The following is a 15,362-nucleotide window of genomic DNA, read 5'->3' as shown; positions in this document are numbered from 1 at the left end:
CTTTGAAAGGAACATTTTTGTGACTGCACCTCACAGTCGAGGGTGAGCAGTTATCCAGTTTAACCAATCTTTTGTCACAGCCGGCAAATGGATAAGTCTGACGCATCTATTCAATTTGTAAAACTTTCGTGAATGAGAGGTGATTAGTTGGTTGGATGCTGCAAGGTGAGTGACATTCAGTGGAACTTCAATTGTGGAGCTATTTATAGCAACACTTTGGTCTGAATATAGTTTTGCCTGCCTGCGAGGTCGTCTGGGTCAGCATTTACACAGCCTTGAACACAGAGACTGGAACGCTCGGCTAATGCAATTACAAACACAGGACAATTTCAGGCTGTCTCATTCGATTAAAAGTGTTTTGGTTTGTCGTGTAAGTAGAGAGAAAAAATATTTGATGGAGTGAATTGGTGACAAATCTGAAGCCACAGGTTTGAGAGGCTCTGAAGTGCATGTAGAGATGAAAAGATGAGAACAAAAGTATGAATATAAAGATTTGATGTTAAATGAGATCATGTGGTTATGGTGCTTTCAAGATGTTTTAATTGTGAATTGATGTGTCAAATGAATAAATCACATCTCAGCATTTACAGGCATATTTCCTCTGATTTATGGTTTCAAAACAATCTTTTTGTAACATTTATCATAATCAGAAATTAAGGAGATGGCATCTTATTTCAATGACCAGATGCAGAAATGAATAACAGATACTTGCAGTGTAAATTACAACAGAGTATTTAGGCCAAGGTTATAGAAAAAATAATTTTGAGAATAAAGTCAAAATATTGACCTTTTTTTTTTTAACAATTTAACAAAAACTTGAAACTTGCAATATGATTTTTTTTTATTATGACTTCAAAATATTTTTTATCTATAATTACAACTTTTGAAAATGTAGCAACATTTCTCTTTTAATATTCTGACTTTATTCTTTAAATCTCTGAAATGTTTTTCCAAACTATGGCCCTATTACTTTGTCGTAATAAATGGGCACCATTTTGAAACAAATGACCAGATCTGGCAATAAAAAAGGCAAACTTAAAACATAAGTCAACATAATTTCCCAGGCACAGGCCTAAGCACTTAACATACATTATATATTGTTTCTCGACTAATCTAACATATCTCAAATATTGTAATTTGTGCTGTCAGGTCAGTTTATGTCTGAACTTTGATCCAATTACTGAAATATACATTCATTTTTAAACATTCACTTAATGAATTCAGTGCCCTGAAAGCAATGGTGTTACAATGGTCCAGTGAGCAGGACAGACGATATAGTAGCATCCTAATTAGATTGAAATCTTAAGAGGAACTCTCTCCTGGTTAGTTTTGCTCGGCTCTTTGGGGTTCTGGTAGGAGAGTCGCACAAACACAACAATTAGGATCGTTCCTGGAATGACAGAACAAAAAGACATTGCTGCGTTATTGCAAAATATAGTGAACAGGCACAGTATTATGATGCCTGCCCTGAAAAATCTAATGCATACAGCACAATGGTCCTTCAACATAGGCTACCACATACTACTTCTATAAAGCTTGTGATGCATTTTCAGTTGCACACATGTTTATGATATGTTTCAGTGGCATTATCTCAGCCTCTCTGCTTACCAATGACTGCGAAGGTGCCGAGCAGAATCCCAACTGCAGACTGAATAGTTGGCATGCCCTCCAGCTGCTTGGCAGCCATTTTGCAGTTCCCTCTGACGTTGCAGGGACACACTGTCACTAACATGAGAGGGATAGGGGAAAACAAAAACAACTCACAAACAGGAAATATGACTCAGTGAAAGAATATATGTTTTGTTTGGAACAATTTATGTTACAAGCACAACCAAAAACACTGCTCAACTCATCATTAATGGAAGACTTATTTGAGGAGTTCACAGATCAATAAACTCTTTACAGTGACAGGGCAGAAGCGTCAAATGTATACCTGCCTGTACAAAGGTTTTTATCTGTGTATTATGAAAATTGAATGTCACACAGAAGGAGACAGCACACACACCCATTATTCCCTGGTATATTCTGACCATTGTATGAGAAGAAATGTGTTGTTTTGTGTTCTGTTCTGTATATAAGGTGTCAGCAGGCTGTATCGGGCAGAGCACAGTCTTAAGAGAGCTGTGTGGTCACAAGCCTGGAAAAATCATTTGTAAAGCTCCATTGCATCATTACCAAACAAGAACAGTGCTAGGACAGGCTGGCACACAGGGTTTGATCTCTATTGATTGTTCCTACGCTCTTGTCCCATAACCTCCCCGCGTTCGCTTGAGCTCAGCAGCAGGAGAGTCGACATTACCTGGCAAGTTTATGAAGGTGCTCCTGGGAGGCGAGCTGCTGTCAGAGATGGTGAAGGGCACAGTGTACACCTCGGGGGCCAGGTATGGGATGTTTAAGGACAGGTTGGTGTGAGTATCTGAGGGAAAAAACACATAGATGACACTTTAAATGTGCTGTTAATTAACATGTTGTTATAAAATTACACATTAGATAAAAGCATTTTCTTATTTTGCTTGAATGACGTGGCAAAGTTTGTCATAGGTCACTCCTGCCAGTGTCACCAGGACAAACATTTCACTGATTACTTTTCATTAAATCATTAAAACTATTGGCCTTGCTCAAGATTATACCAAGCATTTGTGACGCCCCATGTGCCTGGGCATTCCCTCAGATCCATCAGTGCAGCTCTGCTGGTTGTTCCTGGTTCTCGGGTTGTGACCAAAGGTGACCGGGCTATGCAGGAATTGTCAGCTGGTGTTTGTAAAAAGCATCACCAGTGAAGGTGAAGGTGAAAATCAACCCCCAGTTTTGTCCACTTGCCATTTCACCTCACTGTATATGCATTTTCTGTACTGTGTCTGCAATGTTCATAGGTTCCTCTAGGATGTGTGCTGCTTACAATCAGACACCTGGTCGCTACATTTTCATAACGTTCTGACCTCACCTGCAGGCTGTGCCCAGGAACATCCCGAACACAGCAAAATAAGAAGAAAATGAGAAACTACATGCAGAGGACTGAGTCAGATAGATGCACCGCCACTGACTTCTGGTGGGACATAGGTGAAGATTGAGAGGGAATATTGTTGTATGAGTTAGGGCCGATACGATATCAGATTTTCACCACACAATTATCATGGCTAAAAGAGTGCAGGATAACGATATTAATGTGATATCCATAGCAAATTTGCTAAAAAGAAAAATGCTATGCTAGTCAAATTCATCTTTGACTTAGTTAACGTGCATTTTTTTTTTTTTTGTGAATAAATTACACTCAAAAAACAAATCTAGGAAGCTGGAGAGAGAATCTGTAACCATGACATGAAATCGTACAAAAAGATACAAAGCAATCACACTTAATGGATCATAAAAAGGCAGCTAGATGGCGTAGTACCAATATGTTTGGTATAAAGCCACCAAGTCACCAATTATACCCAAAGCACTGGGTTATTTTGACCCAGTGTAAGTGTTAGTTGTACTATATACACATACACTACAACTGTAGTGATCTCTGATGTGCACTATCCGGCACATCAGAGATCAAATCTGAAAAAGTGTTAAATTAAGCTAAATGCTTTTTTTATTACCAGGAGTCAACTGCAACACTGGTGCACGTCAGCTATGTACTTCTTTACAATATCTTACAATTTCCACCAGCAAGAGAACAATAATCAAACAAAAAACACACAGCGGCATAGCTACACAAGACACAGAATGAGAGGGAGACAGATGGAGCTGTACATTGAGGGGTCTGGAGTGTGTGAGTCTTAATCTTATCTCTGTTGATCGGTCTAAAATACACGCCTGGCCGCATGACGTAAAAGCCCCGTCCCGTAAAGAGAACTGTTTTATCAAACTGTTTGAACCCTTATCTGAGGGTCTTACACTCTACGCTCGCACCTCGCCTTCACTCCCCTTCACTCCCCTTCATGTTCCATTTGTCAGTCAGGAAAACACGAGCAGTGCCAGCTGTTAATTTACCATCTATCTGTGCTGTTTCGCCTCCGATGTGACATTTACGCAGGTTGTAGCTGTGACCCACTGTCTACTAAGAAATATTGCAGACGATTGTGACACCAAAAAGTATTTTTTTATACTACAATGCTATTAAATGTGTCACATAAAAGATTGGATGTGTCACATTTCACTCCTGACTGCCATGAACAGCCATTAAGAGTGGACGAAAGTGGAATAAGAGTGCGCTGCCTCATTAACTGAATTTCTCCATTGAAAAGAACTGCCAATTATTTACACATGGTACATTTGAGAGTCTCTGAAAGATTTGAAATGAATAGCAATGACACACACACACACACACACACACGTGTTCTTTTCATGGGAGGTTGTGGTTGTGTCACACAAACTGTGCAACTCATTATACTGGCAGTACACATTTTATTGGTACGACCATTACTGGCTGCAACCAGGTGCAAAGCATTCTGGGAGATTCCTCTTTTAGCCTCCATTAGCTGGCAGGAACCCAGCGGTGACGCCAAAGAAATTACACAGAAGATATAATTACAGCTTGGCTCAATCAATAGCAACAGGAACAGGGGAGTGAAAGAGGGAGATAAAAAAAAACCTGAGAGGGAAGTGGTTGAGCTGTTTGAATGACTTAATGTCAGACGTCATCACAGTAAATAGTTTGCATTAAACGAGCGCAACACTAGCGGTTTACAATGGCAAGAAAAAAAAGGATAATTACATTATACCTCCCTTCGCAGATTCAGATAGGACTGACGAAATTATGCAGGAAGAAAACAGACCAAGGCAATTTGCACATCTTCAAGGCCGGATCACTCTGTTACTTTGACTATCTGTCCTCATGGATGGCACATTGCCTTCTTTAATTCAAAGGCCAGGTAACTCAAAGCATTTAACACATTGTGGCGAACTTGGTGACTGCACGCTGTATTTGAAAATCCACTGCTTCACACTGCATGACATTGTGGCTGGATGACATCGACCTGTCTTCTTCAGTAAATTAACTTCCTTATTCTGAAGCTGATTCTTAGCAAAGAGGGACCATAATAGAAGACACAATGTTCACATATGTATCTTAAACCATCTCAGACTGCAGAAGAATGTATGAAGTTGTCCATATTAAAGCAATGAAATGATAAAGATTGAATCACCTTGGACAGACCGCCAAACTATCACAGGGCTGACACATAGACACAGACAACCATTCATGCTCACATTCACACCTACGGGCAATTTAGAGTCACCAATTAACCTGCATGTCTTTGGCCTGTGGATTGTCTACCTGGAAGTGATTGTTGTTGTAAGCCTGACGTCATGGTGATTTAGTCTACGGTGATTGCAATGGATTTTAGGATTTGGATCTGGGCTGCTAATTACATCCATTTCGCAGCACTCTGGCTTTGAGACCATGCTGGCACTCAGAATCAGACCTGAGTTTTGGGTATAAGTGATGCCTCCTACAAATTCCATGTGAAAAATTATCTAAGGATAGCCTCTGCTAACGATGTGACTTTACTTGACTGTCTTCTCTTTTCACTGTGAATCATAAGACTAACACAGTAAGCTGCGGGTTGACCGGGTTCACCAAGTCTGCATTCACCTCACCATTAATAGGTGTCAGCTTCCAGTTCCGTCGGACTGTGGCGTCACTGCGCAGGGAGAAGTTGAGTCGTCCTCCATGCTGTGGCCCATCACTGTCCCGCGAGGCCAGCACCAAAGCTTGGTCCTCCCAGCGAGGCGTACACAGGTACTTCCAGGAGTAGTCTCCAACCAGCACTGGACTGTTGTCGTTCACATCCAGGATTTGGACCGTCACTAGGGTGGATGCAGATAAGGAAGAGTTTCCTAAGGGGGAACACAAGAGATGTGGAAAAGACAAACAGAGATGAGGTGCCAAGGCTTCACTGTCTAAACCTGAATGTTTTTCTTTTTTCATTCTTCACCTTGCCTAACCTTCTCCATTGTTTGTTTTCTGTTCTCTTGCACTCATACTGCTTTCTTTGATCTCGCTCTTCTGCAACTCTGTCTCTACTTCTACATCTGTATTCTTCAGACTCTCTGTTTGTCTGTGAAGATGTTCAAGTGTGCTTTTGTATGTGTGTGCTTTTTTAGTGTTTTGAATCATTCAACAGGAATTCTAAATCAATCAAATAGTTGTGTGGTATATTTAATGAAGAAAAAGAACTTACGCCCATCCACTGCAATGACCTCCATGGTGTATGTGCTGTTCTCCTCTCTGTCCAAGGCCTGCACAGTCTTCAGTTCACCAGAATACTTCCCTATTGAAAAGTATTTCTTGGTGTCTCCTTGAAGAGAGTATCTGCACAAAAAAAACAGAATTAGAACAAGTGAAGCAGATAACATTTAAATATACCTACAGCATTCATCAGTTCAGGCTCACCTGATTGGATGAGAATCAGGGTCGTAACCTCGGATGGTAGCGATAACCCGTCCTGGTTCCTCGCCCTCCCTGACAGTCACCTCATAATGGCTTTGAGACAGGATTGGACCTTCATTTACATCATCCACATAGATGGAGACGGTTGCTGTGGATGCAGGTCCGTATCGGCCACGGACGAGAGCCACTGGGTTCTGAGCGCTGAGCACAAGGATGTACTCACTCTCACGCTCAAAGTCCAAGACCTGTGAACACATATGTACACACACAGCCAAAATTATGCACACACAAATACAGTCAGGTCCATAATTATTTGGACAATGATACAGTTGTCATCATTTTGGCTCTGTACACCACCACAATGGGTTTTAAATGAAACAATGAATACCTGCTTAAAGTGCAGACTCTCAGCTTTCATTTAAGGCTTTTTTCAAAAATGTAGTATGAACCGTGTAGGAATGACAAGCATTTCTTCACACAGTCCCCCGACTTTAAGGGCTCATAAGTATTTGGACAAACTAACATAATCATCAATTAAACAGTCAGTTTTAATACTTGGCTGCAAATCCTTTACAGTCAATGACTGCCTGAAGTGTTGGACACATAGGCATCATCAGATACTGGGTTTCTTCCCTGGTGATGCTCTGCCAGCCCTTTACTGCAGCCGTCTGCACTTCCTGCTTGTGTTTTGGGTGTTTTGCCCTCAGTTTTGGCTTCAGCAAGAGAAACGCATGCTCAATTGGATTCAGGTCAGATGATATGACTTGACCATTGCAGAACATTCCACTTCTTTGCCTTAAAAATGTCTTTGGTTGCTTTTGCAATATGCTTCAGGTCATTGTCCAACTGCACTGTGAAGCATCGCCCAATGAGTTTTGAAGCATTTGGTTGAATCTGAGCAGATAATGTAGCCCCAAACACTTCAGCTTTCATCCTGCTGCTCTTGTCAGCAGTCACATCATCAATAAATACAAGAGAACCAGTTCCACTGGCAGCCATACATGGCCATGACATAACAGTACCTCCACCATGCTTCACTGATGAGGTGGTGTGCTTTGGATCATGAGCAGTTCCTTCCCTTCTTCCTTCTCTTGTCTTCCCATCATTCTGGTAGTTGATCTTTGTTTTATCTGTCCATAGTATGCTGTTCCACAACTGTACAGGCTTTTTAGATGGTTTTTGACAAACTCTAATCTGGCCTTCCATTTTTAAGGCTAACTAATGGTTTGCATCTTGTGATAAACCCTCTGTATTTATTCTAGTGAAGTCTTCTCTTGCTTACAAGAGCAGCAGGATGAAAGCTGAAGTGTTTGGGGCTACATTATCTGCTCAGATTCAACTAAATGCTTCAAAACTCATTGGACGATGCTTCACAGTGCAGATGGACATTGACCTGAAACATATTGCAAAAGCAACCAAAGACATTTTTAAGACAAAGAAAAGGAATGTTCTGCAATGGCCAAGTCATATCATCTGACCTGAATCCAATTGAGCATGCGTTTCTCTTGCTGAAGCCAAAACTGAGGGCAAAACACCCAAAACACAAGCAGGAAGTGCAGACGGCTGCAGTAAAGGGCTGGCAGAGCATCACCAGGGAAGAAACCCAGCATCTGATGATGCCTATGTGTCCAACACTTCAGGCAGTCATTGACTGTAAAGGATTTGCAACCAAGTATTAAAACTGACTGTTTAATTGATGATTATGTTAGTTTGTCCAAATACTTATGAGCCCTTAAAGTTGGGGGACTGTGTGAAGAAATGCTTGTCATTCCTACACGGTTCATACTACATTTTTGAAAAAAACCTTAAATGAAAGCTGAGAGTCTGCACTTTAAGCAGGTATTCATTGTTTCATTTAAAACCCATTGTGGTGGTGTACAGAGCCAAAATGATGACAACTGTATCATTGTCCAAATAATTATGGACCTGACTGTATTTCTAAAAACTAGTGATAACATGCCAACAGTGATATTTATCAGTGTTTACAGAATTTTGTTGAAACTGTAAAAGATGATACATAATATATGTTTCATGTATAAAATGAATGCATTGAGGGGTTAGCTGCTGTGTCCATGACCCATATTGACACAATTTTGCCGCCATTGTAAGCATTTATACTTGTGCGGTGGTGTGTCTGTGTCACTCAGTGTGTGCAGTTATACCTCTAAAACACTAGTCAGCGGCAGGGTTTCTGTGAAGTGCTGTAAAGTTTTGTTGATTCAAAACACACATTAAACATGGCTTAATAGTGACCATTTCAAACACAAGTACACAAATCGGCTTCACTATAACTCGCAGCATTCACAGACAAAGCACTTGTCTTTATCTGGACACATTTTCCCCACAAATACAACATGCTAAAGTTTTTAGCACAAGCCTATGGCATTTTACATTGTATAAATTAGCCTAGCAGCTAGCAGACTTTTCCTCTACTCATATGAAGCCAGGGACAACAGCAACATGTAACAAAGGTAACGCTACAAAATTCAGTTCCATTACAACACAAGAGTTAACAACCGTCTCGTTCTAAACACGTTTTCCAAACAACATGCTAACATTATTAGCACAGACCTATGGCATTTTACATTGTATAAATTAGCCAAGGGACTAGAGGTTTTCCTCTGCTCATATGAAGCCAGGATAAATTATACACAAGACTTAAAATGCTATTTTTGTGGGGACTTTATTGTCTTCACAATTTATTGTTTCTTATCTGTGAAGTTAAAGCAAATAAAAGCTTAGTTTCCACTGAGGAAAATGGTTTCAGCTAACAAAAATAGACAGGAGGTCTGCGTTGCTACAATGTGTAGTTACATTTCTGGGGAGGTCCATGTCAATCAACAATAAACACTTAAGAAGGGTTAGGTTGGAAAGCCCATTTATCATCTGGCCAACAGACTAAAGAAAACAAGAGCTTAAGTTTACCTTAAACTAGCAGTTAGTCCAACCGGCAGTGAGATGTCACTGTTAGGAAACAAGTACGCTAGCAAACCAACACAGTATATAAAATAAGCACAGCCAATTAACTGCCAGTTATCTAGCCAGAAGCAACTGTTGTGGTTACATAGAAAAGATACTTATAAATCTCATATAATAAGATTTGGGTGAACTGGTCCTTTAAAAAAACGAATTACTTATCTATATCAACAATTAAATAAATGTAAGGAAAGTAGTTGAATTTCTTTGGATACAATGACATTTTATGGGCACTCTGCCAGTGGTACACCTGTCAAAGAAAACAGAATCTTGACTTTACCAGAAGGAGAAGGATACGGTACGTTCCCTGTGACCAGTCACCTTACCTCACTTCCAAGGAAACTGGGTTTACTGGCAGAGTATTGCTGTATTTCCAATATGAGCCAGACACCAGTCACTGAGCCAATTGATTCACTGTGTCACTAATGAAACATTTTCCATGATGATGCACTGAGAGCAACTGCTACTGTATGTGACAATGCGGTTTATACAACTGTATGAACTCAAGAGAATGATAGGAAGATTTGTATAAATATATATGAAATGATGTTAACATTACAAGGCATTCAATATATAACTCTTGACTGTAAAACAGTGTAAAAATAATCACATATAAACACATAAAATCCATAAATTTTAACATTTATACTTCTTAACTGTATTTGTGTCTAAAGTTTTGAAGCAAAACTGGGAGTAGCAGATTTTAAGTGATGTGATTATTGTAATCGGGGCCCTAAAAATAAAACTGTGACATCTTGACTTTGTTTGAAGGATTAAAAAAGTTGTTTCACTGTGGAGGTTTGGAGGGATTAACTGCAGTTATGATGCTGTTGACAGTGCAGTCAGTGATTTGAATACTTAAAGACTGAAGGACACGTATTGTTTTATCTTAGTCTCTAATGTATTTGATTATTTTAATGTAATTTTCTGAATCCTGCCCTGGAGCTTGTATTCGCTGTCAGGTTTCACCCTTCCTTAAACGTGTTCTGTCTACCCATGTAACAAGATGTTATTAAACCAGCATTGTGTGACATCATGAGTGCGTCTCTGTTGCCACGGAGAAGAAACGCAGACCTTGGAGGGGGCACGAGTGCTGCCGTTGACTGGAAGTGACGCATCAAACTACTCAGTGCACCAGAACATGGACTCTCTCGAGGCTATAGTCAGTCATCTGAACCAATATATTACTCAAAGTCTTCCCATGAGGATACTACATTTGATTTATTCATCGTGTTCACTCACGTGGCTATGAACTGCTATTACCTCACCTGCACTGTTAACACCCAATATTTTAAGACTGCCAAAATAGGTATCTAAAACAATTTTTACTTTGTTTGTTCTTTTATTTGTGCTGTTGTTTGTCAAATAAACTAATTTTTTTCTAACCTGTAATAACACATTGGCTACTAGTGGGAAGCTGCTAAAAGAAGCTGTTAACACTGACATATCAACACCTTTTCATTTAATATGTCGAGCTGGTTAGCCAACAGGTGCTTATTTACACCTCCAGCAGACACCGAGCATCATTAACTCTGAGCTGTTTCTCGCACCTGATGAATGTAAGTCCAGTGTTCACTATCTTTTAAGATCTGTTTTGCTCTCCGCCAACTCCTGAGGGAAATATCTGGCACTTCGATTGATAAAGGCTGCGACTGGTCTGTTTGACATTTGGTGCTGAGCAGGTAGTGTAAAGTTTTTTTTAAGAATAAAAACACCTGCATGCTGCTGCCAAACATGACGCTATGAGAATATTAAGAGTGAAATAAAACATTAAAGTTGTGGCACAGAAAATGAAAACAATGTGGTGAGAGATGCTAAAAAGCTCAGTGAGGGGAACTGCAAAGTCAGGTGATAACCTTTAGGACAATCTAGGACACAATTCGAACATATCCCACATAATCAAAAGCCAGTAATTTGAGTATAACTCAGGTATTTGGAGTGGCTGTGATCCTGTGACCAGTGTGCTGATGGGAGTAAGGAAGTAAGCAGTCCCTGTAACAAAGCAGTTTGGGGTAGATGGGGTCACAAAGCACAGGACTTTCCACAGGAGTCCAGTGTCCCAAATTGCATGAACTTCCAGTGAACGAGTCATTTTAAGTTATGTCGTCACCATGTTTGATTTCCTAACCATAGCCACAGTAACTTGACTTGCCCAAACCTAAAGATGCCTCACCAAGTTTCTTTTCCTAAACCTAACTTACGTAACTTTATGTTAAATACATTTTGTCATTCTTGGGACGTTAATTCATAGGATGTTACAAACCATACTATGGGGATATGTTGTAATTCTCTGTGGGTTTGTCATTACGAATGGCCCTTTTTACACAAAAGTAGCCATCTGACTCATTCATTCATTCATTCATTCATTCCATAACTGCTTATCCTATTAGGGGTAGTGGGTGTGCTGAAGCTAGTCCTAGATGACATTGGGCGAGAGGCGGGTTACACCCTGGACAGGTCACCAGACTATCACAGGGCTGACACATAGAGACAGACAACCATTCACACTCACATTCACACCTACGGCCAATTTAGAGTCACCAATTAACCTGCATGTCTTTAGGTTCATGTCATTGGTCCGACAGTCCATTGGTTCGACATTCCATTGGTCCGACTGTCCGCGATGCTGAACGACTCGCGGCAGGCGTATGGTGCGCCGCGATCGGCTCTGGGTCAGCTGGGAAAGGCTTAAGTCGGAGCACAGCTTATGTGTTTGTCACTTTCTTTTCATTTTAACCCACACCATGATCTTTTCCTGACCCTAACCAAGTGGTTTTTGTGCCTAAACCTAACCAGACCTTAACCACAGGGCATCATGATGATTTCGGAACGGACTTCGGAACAATGGGTTTAATATGGTCGGAACAATGGGATGTCGAACCAATGGGCTGTCGGACCAATGGGCAGTTCCCCATGTCTTTGGACTGTGGGAGGAAGCTGGAGTACCCTGAGAAAACCCACACTGACACAGGGAGAACATGCAAACACCAATTTCCTGATGTTAAATTCAGACAAAACTGAAGTTATTGTTCTTGGCCCCGAACAACTCAGAGACTCTTTATCTGATGACATAGTTTCTCTAGATGGCATTGCTCTGGCCTCTAGCACTACCGTAAGAAACCTCGGAGTAATATTTGATCAAGATTTGTCTTTTAATTCTCATTTAAAACAAACCTCACGGACTGCATTTTTTCATCTGCGTAATATTGCGAAAATTAGGCCTATCCTGACCCGAAAAGATGCAGAAAAATTGGTCCACGCTTTTGTTACCTCTAGGCTGGATTACTGTAACTTTCTATTATCAGGTAGCTCTATTAAGTCCTTAAAAACTCTCCAGCTAATTCAGAATGCAGCAGCACGTGCACTAACAGGAACTAAGAAACGAGATCATATTTCTCCTGTTTTAGCTTCGCTGCACTGGCTCCCTGTAAAATCCAGAATTGAATTTAAAATCCTACTGTTAACTTATAAAGCTCTAAATGGTCAAGCTCCGTCATATCTTAGTGAGCTCATAGTGCCATATTATCCCACCAGAACACTGCGCTCTGAGAATGCAGCGTTACTCGTGGTCCCTAAAGTCTCCAAAAGTAGATCAGGAGCCAGAGCCTTCAGCTATCAGGCTCCTCTCCTGTGGAATCATCTTCCTGTTATGGTTCGGGAGGCAGACACCGTCTCCACATTTAAGACTAGACTTAAGACTTTCCTCTTTGATAAAGTTTATAGTTAGGGCTGGCTCAGGCTTGCCCTGTACCAGCCCCTAGTTAGGCTGACTTAGGCCTAGTCTGCCAGAGGACCCCCCTATAATACACTGGGCACCTTCTCTCTCTCTCTCTCTCTCTCGTATTCTATTACTGCATCTTGCTAACTCGGCCATTCTGGATGTCACTAACTCGGCTTCTTCTCCGGAGCCTTTGTGCTCCACTGTCTCTCAGGTTAACTCATATCGCAGCGGTGCCTGGATAGCGTGACGTGTGTGGTTGTGCTGCTGCCATGGTCCTGCCAGATGCCTCCTGCTGCTGCCATCATTAGTCATTAGTCATACTTCTACTGTTATTATACACATATGACTGTTGTCACACATGTATACTGCCAGATATTAATACATACTTTCAACATATTGTACCACAGTAGCCAGAACTACAACTATAATATTATTACTTTCAATAATGTTGTTGTAAGCTACTGTCATTACTTGCATCTCTCTCTCTCTCTCTCTCTCTCGCTCTCTCTCTCTCTCTCTCTCTCTCTCATTGTGTCATGCGGATTACTGTTAATTTATTATGTTGATCTGTTCTGTACGACATCTATTGCACGTCTGTCCGTCCTGGAAGAGGGATCCCTCCTCAGTTGCTCTTCCTGAGGTTTCTACCGTTTTTTTTTTTTCCCCCGTTGAAGGGTTTTTTTGGGGAGTTTTTCCTTATCCGCTGCGAGGGTCATAAGGACAGAGGGATGTCGTATGCTGTAAAGCCCTGTGAGGCAAATTGTGATTTGTGATATTGGGCTTTATAAATAAAATTGATTGATAAAAAGATTTTAGCCTCACAATGATACTGATTTCTCATATTTCTAGATAAACTAATATGAAATTAATTATGTCCACTCTTGCTATTGTTCGTCATGGTGGGCAGATTAATGTCATTTAATTCCAGTTAAGTACAAAGAAACCATTTTCTTGCTATCTTTGCTCTCCTGTCGTCTCTCCAAACACTGCTTGTCCTGTGCTGCCGGATCATCTGATATAAATGCAGCTACTTTGTAATTATGAAAGCCATATTAAAGCTTTTGTCTGAGTTAAAATGAAGCACATAACAAATCTCTTTGTATTAAATGCCCCATTCATCAAAGTGATTAATGCTTCCTACCATTAAAGTTACACCATTGTTCCTGGTAACATCATTGTCATATGATTCAGTCCTCTTACGTCACTTTAAACCGATGACTCACACCTGTAGCTTGTGATGGATGAATATCTTATCAGCTCTGTTTTGGTGATTTGATAACTAATTGATTAAAGCTGCAAGTCACTTCCATGAGGTTTTATTTCAGTTTTTCTTTAACAGAATGGTTTTACATTTGATGTAACGTCTAATGCCTCCTGCTCTCCTCATCCTGATTAGATTCCCCTCACTTCCCCCGGTTCATTATACATTTACCTCAGTCGGCAGCCTCTAGTCTGTGTGGTAAACTGCCATTAGTGTCTGCACAATCTAATTATTCACTTGGGCTGTGAACAGTGTGTAATTTCTAATAATGAAATGTGTCTGCCTTCTGGCGCTGACCTCACACTGTAACACGATGAATTAAAGGATTTGCTCAAGTGCATTTTAATCCACAGGGGCTTTATGTGTGTAGGATTTAAGCTTTATTATTATTTTTTTTTATGAAAGGAAGCTAAATAAACAACAGCATCCCTTGATATAGTTTGTTACTGTAATATTTCATAAGGTCAGTACAAGAGCTTTAAACACAGCTGCTCAAAGAGACCAGAATTCAATCTGTGTAATAACATTTCCAAAAAACAGAAGTCCTCTTGTGTTAATCTGAAATAATACAAGATCCATTTTTAGCTTTTAGACATCTCCTGCTTTATCTCAGCAGAGCGTGTGCAGCTCACAGTTCAATCACATTCGTCAACTCCCACAGAGAGGTTGAAAATAATAGACTGTCTCCTGCCTGGCCCACTTACAGAGAGCAGACCATTAGAGCACACACACATACACACACACACATACACGCAGATAGATAGACACACACTCCCTCATGCATCCCTAAAACGTCCTGCTGGATTACACGGGGCAGACGAAGGGTGATGCGCCCCGGGGACAGGAGAGATTATTCGGCTAAAACATTCCATTGTCATCTGGACTCTTTTTGCTTTGAGGCATGTCAGACTTAAGTATTGACGTATTGGAATATTCTTTTCTAACCTTTCTGCTGGTGCCTCACACGTACACACTATCATATTGAAATAATGTCCTCTGAAAAATGTGGCTGTTGTATCGACAGC

General features: G+C 40.6%; 1 protein-coding gene across 1 annotated transcript in view; it reads right to left on the bottom strand.

Annotated features, from left to right (window-relative positions):
* Window positions 1-523: 523 nt before the first annotated feature.
* The window catches only part of cdh16 (cadherin 16, KSP-cadherin), a 39,767-nt gene continuing 24,928 nt past the window's right edge, over window positions 524-15,362 (bottom strand). The window contains exons 13-18 of the mRNA XM_033619242.2: window positions 6,383-6,624; window positions 6,171-6,301; window positions 5,587-5,826; window positions 2,300-2,416; window positions 1,609-1,725; window positions 524-1,390 (exon numbers count right to left, since the gene is read on the bottom strand). Coding sequence (XP_033475133.1) covers window positions 1,290-1,390; window positions 1,609-1,725; window positions 2,300-2,416; window positions 5,587-5,826; window positions 6,171-6,301; window positions 6,383-6,624 — 948 coding nt within the window. The 3' untranslated portion in view covers window positions 524-1,289. The remainder of the gene's footprint in view (window positions 1,391-1,608; window positions 1,726-2,299; window positions 2,417-5,586; window positions 5,827-6,170; window positions 6,302-6,382; window positions 6,625-15,362) is intronic.

This window comes from Epinephelus lanceolatus, chromosome 2 (genome assembly GCF_041903045.1).
Source record: "Epinephelus lanceolatus isolate andai-2023 chromosome 2, ASM4190304v1, whole genome shotgun sequence".
Taxonomy (NCBI): Eukaryota; Metazoa; Chordata; class Actinopteri; order Perciformes; family Serranidae; genus Epinephelus; species Epinephelus lanceolatus.
Note: the sequence above shows the minus strand (reverse complement) of the source record. Positions and strands in the feature narration are given on the sequence as shown.